General features: G+C 56.7%; 2 protein-coding genes across 2 annotated transcripts; one reads left to right on the forward strand and one right to left on the reverse strand.

The window, feature by feature from the left end:
• Positions 1-472: 472 nt before the first annotated feature.
• CONPUDRAFT_163813 (uncharacterized protein) lies at positions 473-1,957 on the reverse strand (the record flags this gene model as incomplete). The annotated part of the gene is made up of 3 exons (XM_007768524.1): positions 473-1,210; positions 1,408-1,483; positions 1,586-1,957. The coding sequence occupies 3 exons, from the start codon at positions 1,955-1,957 to the stop codon at positions 1,068-1,070; spliced, it is 591 nt and encodes a 196-aa protein (XP_007766714.1). The 3' UTR covers positions 473-1,067.
• Positions 1,958-2,171: 214 nt separating this feature from the next.
• CONPUDRAFT_163814 (uncharacterized protein) lies at positions 2,172-7,257 on the forward strand. Its single transcript, XM_007768525.1, has 6 exons — positions 2,172-2,651; positions 2,803-2,852; positions 2,921-5,466; positions 5,527-6,758; positions 6,858-6,919; positions 6,995-7,257. Exons 1-4 carry the CDS (start codon positions 2,524-2,526, stop codon positions 6,016-6,018), a joined length of 3,216 nt encoding a protein of 1,071 aa, XP_007766715.1. The 5' UTR covers positions 2,172-2,523; the 3' UTR covers positions 6,019-6,758; positions 6,858-6,919; positions 6,995-7,257.
• Positions 7,258-14,422: the final 7,165 nt, after the last annotated feature.

Raw genomic sequence — 14,422 nt, forward strand, 5'->3', positions numbered from 1 at the left:
AGGAAGAAAGGAAAGGATCGTGGGTGCTGTTCTCTCAAAGGGGCTGTTGTGAGGAGACGTCAGTAGTGTCTGCCTGTGGCGGATGCAGGACAGTGCCCACACGAAAACACAAACACGCTTAAGGGGAGGCAATCGATCGAATATCGCACACTCTCTCCTTTCTTTCGTCCTATTCTAGTGTCCACCATCCACTGCGAAAACACAGCAGACACCACCGATAGACCTCCTGTCATCGACCTGCTTATGTTGCCGCTGATTTGCAACAAATGCCAGGTGGCACGAACATGTGTCCTGTTCCCTTGACTCCGTATTCGCTTCTCCTCTGAATCCGCAGCCCCTCCATTTCTTGCAAAAGTCCATTGGTCCCTTCAAAAATATCTGTCCCCCTCAACGTGTCAGTACGCAAAAAGCGACGCAACGCATGATTCATCAACACCGGCATCTCTAGCCTCACACTCGCGGCACCTTCCTCGCTTCCAAGCCATCCCCATCCAACTCCGAATCGCCGCCCAGAGCACCACATTGATCCAGCCAACGTTTCAACGTTTCAACAGTCACCAAGCTAAAACATCTGACCGACGCAACGATACATATCCGTTTGTGAATTGTGCAAGTAGCGTAAAGAATGAAAGCCCCATGACCCATAGTCCACGAGCCTTCCTCCTTCGAGGTCTAAGTACTGACCCTTGAAGAGTCCGGAGCCACCATCAACCGGCACCAACGCAGTCATGAGCACACGAACACTCGCATCGCCGCCCTCCTTATCCTTGGCTCGGCTATCGATCTGCGCCTAGATAACGTCAAATCAAGGTCCAAAGCCCGGTCACACAGGCCGCCGAGTGCTCAGCGTATATGCTCGAGTCTCGAAACGCGCCGACCGTCCAAGTCCAAGGAGAACTCAGGGCCAGGCACAGATGCATGCATGATCACCGTCTATATCAGTGTATGCAGTCCCCATGGCACTGATGACCGGTAACCGCAAAGTGAAGTGAAACGAAGATGCTTCTCGACTTTTCCTCCAGTTAGCCGACCACCGCGTTTCCGCTTAACGTCTCGGGTGTTGCGATTCAGCTGGACGCTTCAATTTCCTTGAGCAAGTCGATGATGCCGCGCTCGAGGCGCAGAAGGAGCGAGGAGCTGTTGCTCCCGGCACTCATGAATGCCGGTGGGACGTCGATCGAGAGGAAGATCTGCTTTTGTGTGCGGCGAGCTGGTACAGTGTATCGGTTAATACGATTGTGTCGCGAATTCGAAGATGGCGAGATGGAATGAAATGCACGCATACAGCCACACAATCGTAAGAGAGTAGGCGTGAGATGCGCATATAATCAGAAGAGAGTCGAAGGAAGATACAATTTGCCAAAGGTCGTAAAAAGCCAACAAAACAAAGGAGAAAGAATGACGTACCAAACCGCTGCGCCATCCCAAACGCAACATCCGAGCTCGACGAACGGAACAGCGACGTCGCCGCGCTCTCAGCGCGCTAAATTCAAAAAACAAACAAGATCATCATTAGCACGCATATACTGCACTCCCCACCATCCGAGAACAGGACAGGGGGGGAAAGAACAAGACAAAGACATACCGCTCCCGCAGGCGGCATCGCGCACGCCCAGTCCCGCGCAACAAGCCCGCCCGACATCGCGCGCTCCACAGCTGCGCGCTCGTCTGCTTTCTTGCGCGCTTCCGCGTCCGCGTCCGCGCCACCGTCGTCCCCGTCCAGATCCTGGTCGGGCTCCATGAGCGCGCCGCCCGGTCCCGCCTGCAGCATCGATGCCGTCGCCGATCGTGGTTGAGTTGAATTTTGAGGGGTGTGGGAAGAGGTGCCGGCCCAGATCATGTATGAGCCTGTGAGCGCGGTAATGTGCACTGCGAGGCCCGGGAGCGAGGGGTCGGGTGCGGGGAGGAAGCGCGTGTGCGTGGTTATGGTGGGGTCGGCGGGGGTGATGGAGGGCATCGTGGCTTTGCTGTATATATAATGTGAATCTTTTCGTAGTCCGGCGAGGAAGTGAGACTCGCGACGGACGTGGTTAGGGACTTGCAAGTAGACGAGGACAGACGCGCACGAGGAGATCGCCGACCCTAACCCCATCGCCACGTGGAGATGGTCAGTGGGCGACTCAGGGGCCGGACATCAATGCATCATCATCGTCGTCCTCTTCCCCGGATTTCCCGTCCTCTGCCCGACGAGCACCAGAGCGATACCTGTGTCCTTCACATACTCTAACATCTTAACACAGAATCATAAGCGCTTCGGGCAGCTGACCCCAAAGCCTTCTGTACACTCGCACGGCGCAAGCGCTCAGGCCTGCCTATCCCCGACAATCAACTCGAACAGCCTGCTCTCTCTGGACCCTGGGACCGCCTGCTTATCTGAACCCCCTCTCATCTGAGCTATCACTATTAACTGCCATATCTCTCTTTCAATCTTCCTTGATTAATATCGAACCGCAGAACCGAAATCCAGAAGAAGAACAGACGGTGAACCAGCTAGCTGTTAGTTACTGACCGACACACCCGTGAATGTCCACCTCCGCCGCGCCAGCGCCCACCCAACACTCCGCGAACCCGGTCGTCGACGGCGAGGTCGTCTGCTTCCACGGCGAGCGCGCCCGCAGGCTCGTGTCGCATACGGCTGCGAACCCCGATAGGTGTGTTTCTACATCTGTCTCTCTCCCTCGTGCGCTTGTGCGTGCCACGAGCTACCACTGCTAGCAGCTCACGTACTCGGTGCGACCCGGGCTTTACGTTCGGCGAGTGGGAGGTGGGAAAGAGCGAGCGCTAATCAGGCCATCCGCACAGGGTATTCTACAGGTGCGCCAGGGACGGCTCGGCTCAGTGCAAGTTCTGGGGTGCGTATAATACGTATCTGATCGTGCGAGGCTGACTGGCTGGCTCTCGTGCTCCCAAATGACACTAGTGTGGAGAGACGGTCTGCCTGCGCCGCCGGGGACTCTGAAGGACGAACAAGAACAAGGGCAACAGAATCTTCCTGCGTCTCAGCCACAGGCACAAGCGCCTTCACCCCCACCCCGATATCCAGTTCCAGCTCCAGCTCAGCCTGAGAGTCCGCGCTTCACTCCAGCCTCTCATCATCCCCAAGCGCCAGCGCCGGCTACCCGTGCGGCAGCATCCAGCTCTGCGACCTATCAAAACCACACCTATCCTCCCCAGCCACAGCCACCCTCCCGCACGCGCGCCCCGCCCCCTATCACCACCCGCACAGACACAGCACCAACACAGGACGATCCCTACACAGAACCAGACACAGACACAGACATGAACAACAACACCAACATGCACCCTCCGCCCGTGCCGACGCAGCCCAGCTCGCCCGTCCGACCACCACGTGCCCAGGGCGCAGGCCAGACCCAGGACGAGAGCCAGGAAACGGCAGTGAGCTCGAACGCGAACTCGTTCTTCGGGCTGCCAGAGACGCCTGCGCAGAGCGAGGTGGATCTGCCGCTGCACGAGGCGCAGGCGGTGCCGCCGCCGCCGACGCAAAGTCAGGGTCTGGGTCAGGCATCGGGGTCGGGGCCGGGATCCGGGCCGGAATTGCAGCAGGTTCCGCCGCCGCCTGCGCCTGTTGGAGGGAATCCGCTTCCCGCTAACGCGAGCACCACCTCCGCGAGCACCATCGTGCCCTTCCCGCGCCCCAGCAACGCAGCGCCCGTGACGCCCGTCGCGCAGCGCACGCTTGCGCGCTCCGGGAATGGTCATCTCAGTCTCAGCCAGACGCCGAGCAAGCGGACGCCCGAGGGGCGTGCTGCGCGGTTGGCCCTGCTGCAGAAGGCCGAGGAGGAGGCGAGGCGGGCTGCTGCTGGGGACGGTTCCGGTGTCGCTGCTGCCGCTGCTGCAAATACCACGGCTGCCACGGCGGGGGCACAGCCGGGGCCTGCGGCTAGCGTGTTCGGTCAGGCGGGGCTGGGGTTGGGGCAGCAGTCTGCTGACCCCGGTGCCAACACCAATGCCAATGCTAGCGCCAGCGTAAATCCCAACGCCGGCTCATCATCACGCTTCAGACCCGCCCAAATGGTACCCGTGCAGAACGCACCTCAACCTCAGCCAGTAGCCGGCTCCACGAGACCTCCCGCCAACCAAGCCAACCAGCCCAATCAGCTACCGGATCCCAGCCCGATGCGCACATCGCCGCAGAAGAGACCGCGCTCGCCTCGCCAGACGGACACGAACCACGCCGCAGGCCCATCTAACGGTCCCGCCGACAACGGTCCCCAGGCTCCACCCCCGCCCTCAACATCGAACAACGCCAGAACCCGGGGTCTCCTTTTCGGCGACGAGCCCACCATCTTCGACGAGGCCCCACCAGGGCCGAGTCCGCCCGCGTTCCGGCCGAAGCCCAGAGCGCAGGCGCAGGCGCAGGCGCAGGGAAGACCGGCACCACCCGGACCTCGCCAGACGAACGCAGAGCCGCATACGCAGAACTCGGACCCGCATTCTCACTCTCAGACACTCTCACACACGCTCTCGCAGGCGAGCAGCGCGCCCGACCTGGACGCCATTCTCGGCCCTGCGTCGCCCGATCCCGAGCGCGAGCGCGAGACTGGCGGTGATGCCAGGCTCAACAGGGCCAACGCTAACGCCGACCACGAGCTTAACCTTGATCCCGAGGCGCTGGGGTTCAGCGCGGGCGCGGAGAACGAGCGGGACGAGGCGGAGGCAGAGGTGGAGCTCGTGACGATGTATCCGCCGCCGACGCCGCCCGAGCGCGGACAGGGGCGTCGCGGCGCGGGGCTGTATCCGAGGCTGTCGCAGATCGAGTCGCCGGGTTACCCGCCTCGTGCCATGGGGCGAGAGCGTGAGCAGGGGCAGGGGCAGGGGCAAGGAATGGAGATGGAGACGGAGCACGATTTCTTAGCGGGGCACGAGACATCGTACGAGACCACCGCGGAGGGGTACGAGACCGCGCCGCTGGACATGGGCGCAGACGCGGACGGGGAGGACTCGCCGCGGCGCCCGCAGCGCTCTCTCGTTGGCTTCTCCATCCCGGAGAATGCATCGACGTTGAACAAGAGCCCGACGAAGCGCCGCAGGCTCGCGAACGGCGGGGACGCACAAGGCGCTGGCGGCGGAGGTGGTGCTGGGCTGATGACCCCGCCTGATACGGGGCACCGGTCCAACGGAACTCGGGCTAGAGGCAGAGGCGGGGCCAATGTCAATCAAGGCTCGAACGCCAGAGCGGGCCCGAGCAGGCTTCGGGAGCAGCCGCGCGCGGAGGGGAGCGAGGACGAGGAGATAGACCAGGGCTGGCCGATGGACGTGGTCGAGAGCCCGAGTGCGGCGCGGGGGGCGAAGCATATGGCGTCTGGTGCGAGAAACAAGGGGAAGGGCAAGGAGCGGGAAAGAGAGAAGCAAAGCGCCAGGAGGACGAACGCGAACATCATGGAGCGCGAGATGAGCGCCGACCCGGGGTGGGATGGGTATACCGAGGAGCAGAGCAGTGGCAAGGTATACATTTCGTCGCTCTACTTTGAACGACATGAGTACTGACGAGTGTCGTGCGTGCAGATCGCAGCCCCCCTCTTCCACCCGTCGCCCACGCCTGATCCCTCCGCTCTTTCCAATGCTCCACCTGACTCATCCAGTCCGGGCCCCGAAGACCCAGGCGCACACATCCTCGCCGCCCTGCGCACCCTACAGGCGCTCGACGCATCCGGGTACCTCGAGAATCTCGAGCGCATGCTGCGCGCCACCCAATCGAGCGTGAACGCGCGCACGGCGTGCAACAGCGCGCTCACAGGCGAGAACGCGGACCTGCGCTCAGCCGTCTCGGACCTCGAGGCGCGCGTCGCGCAGCTGACGCGGGAGGTCGACGGCCTGCGGCGTGTGGCTGCCGCCGCGACCCGGAGGCCCGTCGACGGGGGCGCGATGATGGATGGCGTCGGAGAGAGCCGACCCCAGGGCGCGACGATGCAGATGCGCGATATGGAGCGCGGCAGGGAGGAGATTATGCTGCTGCAGGAGAGGATCGCGAACCTGGAGAGACGGTTTGAAGCTTGAGGCTTGAAGCGACCAGGGCGACGAGGTGTCCGGCGACGAGCGGTGTACGATACTGATGCGGACTGCAGAGGAACTCGCAAGGCGCGGTCGTCGATTGCTCGATGTAAATGGAGACCGAAGACTCATTTAATGAAAGCTATGGTGCTCACGAACATCGGACTGAGAAGGTTTACGGGCCATGATAGCTGATATCAAACTTCGCGAGCCTAGGACTCGGATCAGACCTACCTTCTCTCCATCCTTTCCACATGCTTCAAGTTCAAAGTTCATCTCCGTCACAGATACTATGAATGTTCTCGGTCCCCATCTATCCTTAAGCTTGTTTTCTACTAGTCAGCAGACTCTAACCTCTTCCCGAATCTGACCACAGTCTCACAGTGGGCGGCGTCGTTAAAATACATCCACGGAGATGGACAAGGTGTTCCCACCGAGAAGATGAACTCGATTCACAATAACATGGTGCCGTGCTCTGACAATCACATCTTTCTCCTTCCTCTCCCACCATTTCCCTCTAAGTGCAAGTTGTTTCGTCCTCCTTGTCCTGTCGTCTCAAATTTCACGCGCACGTCCGACTCTCCCGTTCCTGAAATTTTTATTTGAAAGGCCCAGATGATAGCCCCAGCGGGCCAAGAACCTTCCACTGTTCAACCAAGATCCAATCCAGATGATGGTGGCAACGCCATAGTGCCAGTTTGCCAGCACGGAGAACCAGCCTATAGGACTGTAAACAAGTCTGGAAGGTGTGTCCTCTTGTTTCCTCCCGTTATGACACGTCTTCGAGAGGCGAGAAGAACATCAAACGGCGCTGACGTATGCTGGGCCGCGCTTCGATTGAACAGGGCGTTTTACGTCTGTCCACGCGTTCAACCTGGGAACTACTCGAGACAGTGTAAATTTCTGGGTAGGCACCTCAAGCTACGTTTCAGATTCTTCATCGCGTAGGTTGACGCTGTGCCATCTCGATTTTCATGTGTAGTTAGGGCAGACGAGCTCACTCGGCAAGATTTCACCGGAGTCACCACTAACGCCAAAATGGACTCGGAATTGCAGGCATCGGCTACCCCCTCGTCGAATGTTCAAACTCTAGCTCAAACTCGGGTTCAAACCCGAGCTCAGACTCAGGCTCAGGCTCAGGCTAATGCTCAATCTCACCCGGATCCGCAGACTCAGACGCATCCCCACTCTCCCCCTCCCCCTCAAACTCAGTCCAACTCTCGGCCGCCTGCTCCGGCCTCTTCGAAACCCTCCTCTTATACGCCTGCACTGGCGGCGTCAGAAAAATCCTCTTACGCTGACGATAATATATCAGAGCAAAGCTACAGCTACCCACCGCGCGTACACCGCCGGGTGAAGGTGGAAGCCCAGCCAGGTTCAGCAGGGCCTCGGTCAAACTCCTTCTTTGGCTTGCCGCCTACTTCGTCCGAGTCGGATGGCGACAACTCATCGCATCGACATGAGCTGCAGCTCTCAGCACATAGTCCATCCCAGGACCGTGAAGATTACGTTGATGTTCCGATTCCTCTTGGTGTGCCTCGAGGCTGTGATAACGTCAGCGCCACACTCGATGTTAATGAACAAGCGCCCTGTACACCCTCTATGCCCAAGAGTGCCAACATGGACAAGGCCCAGCACCCTGTGTCAAAGACCGTTGGCACACGCACCTCGCCGCGGAAGCCTCGACAGCCTCAGGAGCATCCACAAAGTATATCCACTGCTGATAAGACCCCCGCAAGCACCATCACCGCCGCGTCGCGTACGCGCGCGTCCTCCGTGAATGGTAGCCTCAACCAGACGCCGAGCAAGCGGACGCCTGAGGGGCGTGCCGCGCGGCTGGCCATGCTGCAAAAGGCCGAGGAAGAGGGGATTGCTGGCGCCGCCGGGCGAGGTTCAAACACAACCACCAATACTGCAGCCTATATGGCTGTTCCTGCCACCTTAGATGATCCCCCCATTAGTGCTGCGCCTGCCGTTGCTCGCAGGGAGTTTCTCGTCGTCCGCGACGCTCAGACGATTTTCGACGTCGGAGCCCGCGCTGCCTCGAGTCTTCCCATGTTCCAGCCTAAACGTGGAAACATTGAGACAGCAAAGCCGGTACAAGTACTGGGTTCGGACGTAAGCGATCGCACTACTGCCCCTGGTCCCAACACACGATCAGCTTTAGAGAGGCAGAAGAAGCTTCCAGGCGCGTACCCGAGGCTGTCGCTAGACTCCGACGTCCATGATGGGGCTCAAGATAACGACATCTCGCTCATCTTAGCGGGCGCTCCATGCTCCTTGTCCGATGATCTTGACACAGACATGGATATCAATACAATGCCGCGACTGCCGTGCTCTTTCCCCGACCTTGCGTCTTTGCATATGGATTCGTTGCAACTGCCGCGAAACCAGGAAACCCTTCTGAAGCGTAACTCCACAATCAATGAAGGTGTGAGCAATGGGTCGGACGGTGTACTAGGTGTTAGCCTCCGAACTGCTCGATACAACCGCACGAGCGCGAGCGCGAGGTCAGGGCTGAGCAGCGTTGAAGAACGTGTCCACACAGAGAATACCGACGTGTCGATGAGGGACGTGCAGACTCCGAGTATTGTACGCAGCACCAAGAAGGGAAATAAAGGCAAATCGACTGGTAGATGTGACAGTTTGAACGCGAACCTCGCAGTACGCGAGACGAGGCTTACTAGTAACAACAGTGACGGCCATCCTGACACTAAGAAGGAAATTGAAGGGGTGAGTACGACCATACGTCGAGTCTCTAATGCTTCGATACATATATTGGGTGCTGACTCCGAACTCACACCTCAACAGACCGCAGCCCACATCCTCCATCCTCCACAAGAACTCAATAACACTATATCTGCTACTAGTATTGTCGCCGGCTCTACACTTCAAGTTCGCGCAATGATGATAGAGACTCTAGAGGCTTGTCTTCAAGTCGCCCAGCAGAACTTGACCCACTACCGGGACGTCGCAGGCATCGAGGCCCGCCGAGTCGCAGAGCTGACGAACACACTTGCGGGACTAAAGATGACTGACAGTGACGGAAACGCAGCAGATCCCGACGAGCCTCTTCGAGCGCTGCCTTGATTTCTCGCGACATTATCCCATTGGTCTTGCAGCTGTGACTCATATTCAACACCTTATCCCCTTCTGTTTTTGGAACACAATAAAAACCCTTGGTACGCTCATACTGTAAATCTAGGAACTGATCTGAACCTCTTGTTTCTAGTGATTTACCACTCGTTTGTCCCCTGTGTTCGTGCGCCTGACTCCTTCTGATGTACTTAATAAAGCGGCGACGTTCCGCCTGCTGATGCCAACTTGAATATGAATGCAACCATACGCTGTACAAAAGTTTTTCACCCGATCGCATCCGCAGATAGGATTCACCAATATCCAAATATGTTGTCACCTCGAGCGACGTGCACTTTACGACGGGGCGTGTCATAGACTGAAATAAGTCCGTGGCCAGCGGTTCTCAGACGTAATCCCGAAGCACCAGAAAGACCATGCGGGGCAACTGCTACAGTATCGCTGGGGCAACCTCTGGAACCCCGCTTATCCTCCTCATTCCCTCTGCACACGGACGCCGTTCGCAGTTGGGCGTGTGTACGTTGACATGGCACGATGCCACTATCATGCTGTGAGGGTTTGGGAAACGCCTACTCTTTCCGGTCCTTTTCTTCTTGTCCTCGATATGGCTCCTTGGTCTACCGTCTAGGTTCTCCCCTTGGCTCCGAGGGCCGTTGTTTGGCTTTAACGTTCATCAGTCAAGAGGTATGAATTGCAGTGCGTTGACCCACGTTCTTCTGTGATCAGATCCACTTTTGAATTATGCGTTTTGCGTGTGCAAATCGTCGTATCCATCTTCGCCTTAGCCTGACTCAGACCCCTCGCCCTGGGACTGATGCAAAGGGATACGTACGTTGGGAATGTTCAACTGTCGGTTTACCCTTGTTGTTGGTTCTGCGAGGTGCGATAACCTATTTTTCGAGAAATCTGATGCTAACGTTGTGGGCACGATTAAGTCGCCGTACCCAGGTCCTTTCTTGCCTTTTCTCGATTCTTGAGGTCGTGTAGCGCGTCGTTCTTGTTCTTCTCTTGGACCACCGTGTAAGCTCCGTCAGTTTCAGCTTCTGCGTCCTGCACATCGAAGCGCTGGATCTTATTCTCAACCCTTCTGAGGCTGCGGCGATTTTGCAATGGAGACAGGTCAGATGCGCTTCGTGGCACGTCTTTTCATTCTGGGGCCTCTTTCTACGTTTGGGATTTTCTGCGATCGTTCTACGGTGCCGTCCCACGTTCAAAGACTCCGGAAGGCTCATCCGTGCCTTCATCTTGTGGGGTAGTCCCTGCGGACAACAACTAATGGGCGTTGTTTCATGTCCTGTCTCGGAGACTCCTGTGTTGCTCGGTGATCTCAGACGCATTGTCACAGCCGATCTACGCCCGCCTTTGCGATTGTGCGCAGATGCGGTCGCAACGGCCCCTTAGCTACCCGCCGGGTGGAAGAGTGACCGACGGAGCACTCAATCTACAACTTCGTCAATGTTACTCAGTCACCCGAGCATCGCCTGTGGATGGCGTTCTCTGCCATGCAGACCGTGTCAGTAGTGAGCAGAATGGAGATAAGAGTCTATCAGAGTCGTTGACATTTTCTGTCGTCGACATTTCTTAGATTCGGTCTCTTCAAAACATCGACAGCACCCTAACGGATCGCAGTGTCACCAGTGGAAATTTGGATGTGTACTGGCGGTGTACATCGAGCCGCACTGAGGTGAGTAACATGAAAGCGACCGAGTGATGCCAGAAAATGTTTTTCATTTTAATTTCTTTGTCTTTCCTATAGAAGAACATACCACGACGTGCGATCGCGTTCATAACGGTCGTCTATTCACTCAGATGAGAATTAGGTTTTCTCAGATTGGACGGTGTGTCTCAAAAACCATGTACGCAGGCTTACAGCTAAGCAGAGTTGACCCACTCATGCATTCTGCCACAACCCTCGGGCAAGACGCAACCGCTTCATGGATATTGCCCGTGAATGCGCTTGGAAGGCATAGACAATTATTCTTCCGTTGATGGAAGTCCTAGTCTTGTGCTCATCCAAAATAGGTCGGATTGCTCACCCTTGAATGATTCTGCCTATTTTTCACCGTTACTTTCCTTTGCTCAAGTACGGCGGAATGACCGATTCGACATCGCGGCTTCAGTAAGAACATAAGGGACACCGCACGGTGCTGTCACCGCCGAGAAGACAAGAAAATGGGGCAGAGCTCAAACGTCGGGGAAACAGTGTTCTTGGACGCAACCGCCTGACCCCAGACTGGGTTGAGGTATTTGTATTTCCTGCACATTGAGGGAGAGGCTAAAGGATTTCCAGGCCGTCCCTTGCCGTCTGTGCGCTAACTCTACACACTCCACCAGATAAATCGGGCTCGTGATCACCCTAAAACTTCGGAAGGAACTCGTAGACATCAAAGCGCACACGTACTCATGATCTCGCAGGGCGGACTGGGAAATCATTCTAAACGTTCGAGGATCAGCGCTTAGCATCGAGTGGCGCTGACATTCCGGTTTTTCGTTTAATAGCATCGCAGCTCATGCTTGCGGCCCGGAAGCTGAGAGCACATCGAGTCGTATTTGTTTCCATATTGCTCTACGCGCCTATCTTGCGGCCCTGGTATGGAGTAGTTGCCACTGACGTTGTCTACGCCACGATGATAATCTCCTGCGCACATGGGATTAAGACTCGGAATGAATAAGGAGTGGTTTAGCCAATGACCGTGCTCAAATAACAGCATAACTGGCTGCGAAACCCGACTGCAACGGAGATGCCAGAAAATGGAAACAGTATGATCATAATATAATGAGGCAATATTGCACGCGTCTAGGCAGCCGAGTCTTCTGCTTCTTGCTTCAATTCAATTGTACCGTACATTCGTCTTGATGAAGATTGTGGTCTCAGGAAAAACGCCGATAGATGCAAGTCTCAATAGATTTTGATTCGCAATGAAGGCGTCAGCCCGACTTTTTCCTAGTTATACGCCGGCCTGGAGTACCACCGAGGTTCGTGAATTATTGATGTCTGGGAAAATTAGAAGCATCTTTTGTCGGCGGCGCTAACGATGATTCGACCGCTGCAGCTGACCACGCCCATGCCTACATTCTCGGCGAAACAATGGAGGATTCAGAATCATTGCTGCGGAGTAAATGGGTAGGCAAAGAAAGGCCAAGCCAATCAAGCCCTGATTTACGTCGGTAGCCTCATCTCCTGATGATCGCAGAAATAGACATACCTGACAACTCTGTTCTCCGAGTTTGGTATGACACGAGATTGATGCGTTAGCGTTCGAGTCGACCTTTACCCAGCGTTGAGGTCCAGGAACCGAAGGGCAGCACTGCTACGGGCAAGAGCGAGGAGAAAGCTTCAGCCGGCCCGGGCCTGCGCGGCCTCGCACACACTTCGTGCACCATCTCCATACCTCCGGTGAGTCGGGGCAGAGGTACACAACGCCTCGATAACGTATTAGGCACGTTAATGGTTCTTCCATGACGCCACCAGCTTGTTGAACTTCCTGGAGCGAATACTACGCCCTCGCACGGAACTCATTTTCCATGCGCCAGTGGAAGGCTCTTGGGTCCATGTGGACACTAAGAAGATCCTCTGCTCGTTCCAATGTAGATGTGTTGCTATTCTTTCTTTCGAGCCGCAATGTTCCGGAAAGCGTGCTGACGTTATACCAGTGTAGGAGAGAGAGGAGTAACGATTACGAGAGTGCTTATCCCATCTGCTTGCGAGCACATGGTATCATCTAAGACGCGCTTCGGGGCAGAGTGGTCAGGGACGGAAGGTCAAAGCATGGGACGGGCGGCCGCCGTTTTCCACGCCAGCTGCGCAGGAAGGCGAAATCCACACCCTGCAGCAATACATTCGAGCAAACACGTCTTCTGAGGCTGTCCGGATTGGCTTGTCGTCATCAACACGCACCGAGCACCGTCGACATGTATACAGAGATGAACATCAGTGTCAGTGTCAAACACCGCGGTTATCGAGGGAGAAGATGAGAGGACAGTAGAGTATCAAAGATAACGTGCACTTGTCGCAACAGAGACATACGTAACGCACCGTATTTTTGGCCTCGATGATGCGCCCTTGACAGTGCCAATAGTGGCATATCTGTTCTATATGAATGAATATAGCACGAGTGCCGCATGCGCTGACAGCCACGTCCATCAGAGCCAGCGACAGCCTGAACCGCTGCCGTAACAGATGAGCACCAGATTCAACGTCCGCAAAAATGAAATCATACCGCCACGCCCATTTCATGATTTGCTGATGGGCCAAACGGGGGCACAACCTACGTAGTGTGTGCCGTTTTCCAACCGCGACGCTTCGCGAGTGAAATCCCCGGCATCCCCTCAAGGAAAGGTGATACGTCCAGTAAAGCAGCCGCGACGTTCTCGATCCAGCGACCAGGCCCTAGTTGCACCCTTGGAGCTAAAACGTCAGTGGCTCGGCCATTTACCCAACGGGCCATGATTACAAACAAAGTACTTGCCTTCGAACTTTCGCGGAGCCTGTCGAAGCGACGGGCCACGGCTGCAGGGTTCGCAGCGCACGTGCGGGGCGAAGTTTAAGATCACCCTATCGCCGTCCCTTCTGGCAGTACTCTGTGAACACAAAGTTAGCTTCGCGGTTCCCAAGGGCCCCGCCAGCCCAGATGGCCCATAAGCACGCCTCTCGCCGACTCTTAATGATAAGCATGTCGCCATCTTATCTTCATCCACCCTTACGACCACTCGCAGTCTCCGACGCGGTGGCGCATCACACGGGGGTCGAGCGACGCATATGCAAGCTTCAGATAGGCTAACTCGGCTTCAACCGCTTCCAGCCGTGTACCCGTCCTAGCCGCCAGCGGCGTCCTGCATCCTATGATAAAAGCGTCGCAGTCGTCGTCAGGAACGGAACTCGAAGCACGAGCCCATGCGCACTCACGGATTGACATATCGTGAGATGGCCCCCTTTCAGCTCTCGAGCCTCGCACCCCGGCCGGGAGCGCAGATACTCCACATCGCGTGGAAAGCGTAAACCCTAAAGGGCAAATCTCGTGGCCCGGGCCCAGTACTAGGTAGTGAAAAGCCTAAAATGAGCGCAAAACGCAAAACGAGGAATTCGCTCACTCGCTCGGCAGACCTTCCCGACAGGCTTTTGAATTGCGAAGCAATCCTGAGACGTATCGGTGAAGCGAAAAGGCGGGTGTGAGCGCACGGAAATCGGGGTAGGCAAGAGGATGCGGCAGGTCCGCGATCGCAAGTGGGTGAATCTGTGTCTGCACGACGAACGCACATGGACCTTCAGAGTTCACACGGACGAATATTCGAACCGTTAGAGTTTTGCGCGGCG

This window comes from Coniophora puteana, assembly GCF_000271625.1.
Source record: "Coniophora puteana RWD-64-598 SS2 unplaced genomic scaffold CONPUscaffold_4, whole genome shotgun sequence".
Lineage (NCBI taxonomy): Eukaryota > Fungi > Basidiomycota > Agaricomycetes > Boletales > Coniophoraceae > Coniophora > Coniophora puteana.